This window comes from Oxyura jamaicensis (assembly GCF_011077185.1).
Source record: "Oxyura jamaicensis isolate SHBP4307 breed ruddy duck chromosome 5 unlocalized genomic scaffold, BPBGC_Ojam_1.0 oxy5_random_OJ106504, whole genome shotgun sequence".
Lineage (NCBI taxonomy): Eukaryota > Metazoa > Chordata > Aves > Anseriformes > Anatidae > Oxyura > Oxyura jamaicensis.
The window spans coordinates 66,434-72,433 of record NW_023303959.1 but is presented as its reverse complement, the minus strand read 5'-3'; the positions used below and the strand labels follow the sequence as shown (position 1 = coordinate 72,433).

Below are 6,000 nucleotides of genomic sequence, written 5' to 3'. Positions count from 1 at the left end.
AGGAAAGGAAAGGAAAGGAAAGGAAAGGAAAGGAAAGGAAAGGAAAGGAAAGGAAAGGAAAGGAAAGGAAAGGAAAGGAAAGGAAAGGAAAGGAAAGGAAAGGAAAGGAAAGGAAAGGAAAGGAAAGGAAAGGAAAGGAAAGGAAAGGAAAGGAAAGGAAAGGAAAGGAAAGGAAAGGAAAGGAAAGGAAAGGAAAGGAAAGGAAAGGAAAGGAAAGGAAAGGAAAGGAAAAAGAAGACAGGATAAGGGTACGGCTGAGGGAAGGAGAGGACAACAGGAGGGCAGGGTGGCTGCCTCCACGCCTGGGAGCTCCCCAGCTCGCTGCAGGACTGGACGTGGTTGTGGTGTGGGGGCACCTGGCGTGGGGGCTGGCACCCTCAGGCAGGTCCCTGCCCTCCCCATGCAGGGCAGCGAAGCACGAGGGAAGGCCCTTTTGCTTCAGAAAGGCAGAAAATTGTTCTGGATGAATTCAAGGATGCTGGGGAGCTTTGAATTCGCACTTTCTCCTCCGTCACCCAATAACAGGGTCAGGAACTGCTGGGGGAAACACATATGTTGTCCTTGGTATCCAGAGGCTGTTTTGGTGGGGCAGGGGCAGACACCAAAACGAAAAAAGGGACCCCCAGTGCCTCTATCCCAGGAGGCAACATCGGTGGGCTCTGCTCTCCTGCGGGCCTGGGGTTTGTGGGTGCAAACCTGCCAGGGATCCAAATTGCTGTGGGTGCAACCCCACCGCGGGTACAAGCCCAGCACGGCCCCAGCTCTCCTCGCCACGGCTCAGGGCTGCCCGCCAGATCAGTGAGGACCTGGCGAGGGGACTGGGAGCCTGCGCAAGGCCACATCCCTGCGGGGTTTTGCCACGGGGACCGCTGTGATTTGCACCCAGCCTTCTGCCTTCACTCTGCAACCAGGGCTCCCAGCCCCGGGAGATACTCGGTGCTGGGGGTGGAGTCATCAAGCCAGCACGTTGCCTTATTTTTCCCCGTCTTTTTTTTTTTTTTTTTTTCTTTTTCTTTTTTTTTGGTTGGTTTGTTTTTAAACTGTGCATCTACACTCCAGCTACAGGCATGGAAACACGGTAAGAAAATAAAACAGCTCACGGGAGGCCCCTCCTCAGGATGCATCCGGCAGGCAAGCAGCCCCAGGGAAGGGGCAAGGGGGGGGCTTTCCCCAAGCAGAACCCACCCCGGGAGGCCGAGGATGGGAGCAAATGCTTCTTGGCAGCAAAGTGCTATGTGACCACAGGGGTTTTACAGCTGGGGTGGAGGTGGTAGTCCTCAGCCCTACATGCTGCAGGAACGGCCACAAAGACGGTGTAAAACGCACGTGGGAGCAGTGCCCACCCTGGCTGGGCAGAGGGGCTGTTGGCTTTATTTTTTCTTCCTTTTTTTTTTTTTTTTCCTTTGGCATTCCTTTTACCTCCTAATGATGAGATCAGCACAGGTTCCCCAAGCCATCTGGCACCTGGAATGGCCCTGGACCTGTGCAAAACTTAGGAGGAGGAGGAAAAGGAGCAAAAAGGTGGCTGGTGAAAGCCGTGCCCGAGAGCTGCTCATGGGGCTTCAGCTCTTGTCCCGCCACCAGGAACGATGGCCCTGGGGCTGTCTGTGAATCCGAGCGGTGGCCGGGGTCACCAGCGAGGCGCAGGTCTGTCCCCCAGCGGGCGGTGGCACTGAGCCGGGTGGCAGTGACATGTCCTGGGCTTGGCCCCCGCATTTTGGCAAGGTCGCAGAGCACAGACAGGGTTCAGGGAGCTGGAGGTTGCCGGGCTCTTGCTCCACCAGTGCTGTTTATGGGGTGAAAGTGAGGATTTCCATGGTTCCCCCCCCCCAGGCAGTGGGTGCGGGCATTCCCCAAGGCACACACTGCTTTTGGGGGGGTTCTCTCTCAAATGGAGGTCCCTCCCCCCCCAGCTGCAGCCCCTACTCCATCTCCCACTGACCGGCACTGCGTGGAGGCTCCTGGCCCCGGCACCCCCCCGTGTGCCCCCTGTGCCACTGCCTCCACCGGCCCCAGGAGCTGGGGGGGCTCCAAGCTCCGCTAGGGTTTATGGCAGTGGTGGCGGTCCCGGGGGGGGGACCAGCTGGGGTGAAAATTCCCCATTTCTGGGCAAAAGAAGAGGGGAACCGTCCCCCGGTCTCGCCACGACGGCCAGGCACGAGGGACAGCAGGAGGGGACAAGGACAAGGCACGGTCCGGTGTCCCCACCAGGCGGTGGGGGCCGGGGTGGGGAGCGGGGGAGGCGAGGGGTGGCTGGGGGCAACGGGGGCGAGCCCCGCGTCCCAGCCTCCCCGGCCATACCTAAACCTCCTCGTCCTCGCTGGCTTTGCTCCAGCGGTGGCAACAGTTGGCCGTGATGCCCAGCAGGAAGTTGGTGGCCACCGAGGCGATGGAGACCACGAAGCCCACGAAGGCGATGAAGAGATAGTCGTCCAGGGTCAGGGTGAGGTGGCAGGCCTTGAAGCTCTCCTCCGTCAGGGAGAAGAGGGGGACCCCTTTCACCTCGAGGGGGGCCTGGCACTTGGCCAGCTGTGAATCTGACAAGGGGAGCGGCGTCAGGGGCCGGGGATGCCGTAAAACTGAGGGGGGGGGGGGGTAGGGGAGGGACACGGTGGGGACCGGGGCCACCTACCTGAGGCGCAGAGCTGGATGCGGCTCTTCAGCCATTTGAGGAAGGGCTCCATGGCGCAGCCGCACACCCAGGGGTTGCCGCCGATGCGCAGGGTGACCAGCCCCGTCAGCCCCTCCAGGGCATCGAGGCTGAGCGCCGACAGCCCCCCGTAGCTGAGGTCCAGCTCCCGCAGCTGCGCCAGCCCCCGGAACGCCTTGGGGTGCACCTTGCACAGCCAGGGGTTGTGGCTGAGGTCGAGGCGCAGCAGCTCGCTAGCCTCCAGGAACATGTCGGCCGTCACCAGGCTGAAGTTGTTGTAGCTCAGGTCCAGGTGGGTCAGGCGCCGGGCCCCGAGGAACAGCCTGGTGGGCAGGGTCTCCAGCGAGTTGTTGCGGAGGTCGAGGACGCGCAGCTGGGCGTAGCAGGCCAGGTAGCCCAGCGGGATGCTGGCGATGCGGTTGTGGGCCAGGCTCAGGTTGCCGGTGTCCAGCGGCAGCTCGGCAGGCACCGAGAAGAGCCGCTGCCCGCTGCAGTCCACCGCCTGCCCGCGACACGTGCACAGCACCGGGCAGCCCGCCCCGGCGCCCGCCGCCGCCACCACCGCCGCCGCCGCCACCACCCAGGGGCCCAGCAGCATGGCGGGCCGGCGGCCAGCCCCTGGGCCCATCTCAGAGCCCGGCGTGTGCCATGCCGCGGGGAACGGGGCGGCCAGCGGGCCTCAGCGCGGGGACAGCCCGCCGGCCGCACCGCAGCGGCATCCTCTGCCCGTCACAGCCTGGTGGGGACCATCCCGGGGGGGGCACCCCTCCGCTCACACCGAGGGCTGCTGGCGTTGGCCGAGGAAGCTTTTGGGAGCGGAGGTGGGCTCCGAGCTAGCCAAGCAATGCTTGGGGTGTCCCGGAGACATTCGGGGGGCACACCGAGTCCCCCCCCCAGCACAGGGCTGGTGTCAGGCCGTTCTCAGCCGCCTGTGGAAAAGAGGGGTGAGAGAAACCCAAGCTAGCAGTAAGCCCTGCTGGGAGGGGGGGGGTTATGGCTCACGGGGCATCCACACCACCCCCGAGCCCCCACCGTACCTCTGCCAGCAGAGCCTTTAAGCACAAAGAGGGCCCCGACCCCACCGGCTTCGCTTGGCTCATCCTGGCAGGCGGTGGGCAGAGCCAGGGGCGTACCAGCCGTCACCGTCAGCTCTGCCCGCTGCTGGGGACACCCTTCTTGCCTGGCCCCCGCAGAGATAACCTCATCCCCACGCCTGGCCCTCCCTCCGCCACAGCATCCCTTGCCCAGGCGGCCCCGCTGCCTGGCCTGCTCTCGCCCCCCGCCGCCTGGCCATCTTTGCTCCTTCCTCCCTCGCCCCGAGCTCCCGTGCCCTCCCCAGCTCCATCTTTTCCCCACCTCAGCTGTTTTTGCTGCGGAAATTGCCGCCCCAGCCGCCCCCCCAGCCCTTCCCCGCCATGGTTGCCGATCCCCCCCGGTGGTGCTGGGGGACGTCGTGGTCCCCGGGATACTCACGCTGCCTGGGGGACAAAGCAGGGCTCAGCTCCCCGCAGCCGCTAGGCCTGGGTGGCCAGGCAGGGCTCCTCGGGTGGCCACCAAGTTGGGCAAGTGGCTTCTGCAGCCGCAGCCAGGGCTGCTGCCGAGCCTGGCAATCGGAGCAGGTCTTTCCCCACCTCCTTCCTCCCCTCCTCCTCCTCGTCCTCCCTTGTCTCTCTCTTTCTCTGTCTCTCGTTTTTTTTTTTTTTTTTTTTTTTTTTTCCTTTTTTTTTTTTTTCCTTGAGGGCCAGATACTGACGTTTCGGTGTCTCTTAGCAACTGCCTCCACATCTCTGAGCAACAGGAGAGCGGGATGCGGAGCCGCCAGAGCGATGGAGACAGTGGAGGAGAGCAATGCCCCCGCTCCGGGGACACCCCACCCGGGGGGACGGAGCGGGACGAGGGGCAGCGGGTGGCATCCCGGCACACAACAGGGGGGCTCAGCTGGTCCCCAGCCCACCGGCTGCCCTCATCGCAGGAGGGGAAAATGAGGTGGTCCAGAGCAAACCAGGAGCGGCTGCACCCAGCTGAAATGTTGGGTGGTTTTTATTTTGTTTCTTTTGTTTGTTTGTTTGCTTGCAGACCTGGGAAACGCCTCGAGTCACAGCTGATTGTTTTCGCTCCACGTGAAGCAATAATTTCTGGTTCTCCGCTCATTTCATACGGGGAGGGGGCAAAGCCATCTTTAGTGTGCCCGGCGATGTCCCCCACAACCCTCCCACCCCTTGCAGCTGGCTTCTTTAAATGCAAATGAACCTTTTGGAACAAAAGGATGCTCTGGAAACACTGGAAACATTGCGATAACACGGGCGTGACATCTGGGAGAGGAGGCACTTTCAGTGCCTGTGTTCCCTTCCCTTTCTTTTCCAGCTTTCTCCCGCTGTTTTCGTGGAGTTGCCTCCATCCCAGCTGAAAATGCCAGCCCGATCGACCCAGTTTTTCCCTGTTTCGGCCTGGTGGCATCGCCCAGATGCCGGGGGCTGTTTGCTCCCCGTGGGACGGCTCCTCCTAGCCACGGCAGCCCCCAGCCAGACGGCGCGTGGCCGTGGCTGCCTCTCCCCGGGGTGGGTATTAATTGGCGCTGCTCGTAGCCCAGGGTCCCAGCGGGCTTCAAGAGGAGCTTCAGGAACCAAATACACCCAGACGTCCCTGGAGCCAGATGCAGCTCAGCCAGACACGTAATTAGAGATAAGACCCATGCCTGGCTGCAAATCTCTTCCAGAGGATCTATTAGTACACCATTTATGGCTGCATTTGCAGCAAATAAATGAGCAAATAAGCCCGACCAGGGCTCATTTCTAATGGCCCTCAAGGCCAAGCGTCAGAGCTTGGCTCGTGGCCCCCCTCACCAACCATCTCCCTCCCCAAATGAAGGGGTGTTGGCAGCACAGCAGCCTGCTGAGGACGTCACGAAGGTGCTGTGGACCACTGAGATGGTTATGAGCACCCCTGAAGGAGATGCAATCTGCTCTCCTGGAGCTGGGGGTCGATGTGCTCACCTCCTCCCTCTCCTCTGGGGCTAGGAAACACCTGGGGCTGCCCTCCTGCTCTTTACCAGGTCACCCACGGGTGGCCAGAGCACCCCTGTGATGTCCAGCCCCATAAAAAGAGCATTTTTGGTACACAACCACAAGCAGAAGAGTGCTGGCTTTTCAGATGACTGCTCCAGATGATGCTTTTCTCCCTCTCCACGTTTTTTTTGGGGGGGAGGCAGCAGCAGTAAGGCAGCACTGGGGGCTGCCCCATGCATCCAGCTCTGCACAGCCACTGGCCAGGCTCACCCCAGTCCCTTAGGCAGGGACTGTCCCCTGATTTTGGACAGCCCAGCTCAGTAAATTCGCCTTATATTCAGACTG

The 6,000-nt window shown here is 61.8% G+C and overlaps 1 protein-coding gene across 1 annotated transcript; it reads right to left on the bottom strand.

The window, feature by feature from the left end:
- Positions 1 to 975: 975 nt before the first annotated feature.
- Positions 976 to 4,354, bottom strand: LOC118157391 (leucine-rich repeat-containing protein 55-like). Its single transcript, XM_035311698.1, has 4 exons — positions 4,124 to 4,354; positions 2,633 to 3,579; positions 2,302 to 2,537; positions 976 to 1,786 (listed from the first exon to the last, which is right to left on the bottom strand). The coding sequence occupies exons 2-3, from the start codon at positions 3,276 to 3,278 to the stop codon at positions 2,302 to 2,304; spliced, it is 882 nt and encodes a 293-aa protein (XP_035167589.1). The 5' UTR covers positions 3,279 to 3,579; positions 4,124 to 4,354; the 3' UTR covers positions 976 to 1,786.
- Positions 4,355 to 6,000: the final 1,646 nt, after the last annotated feature.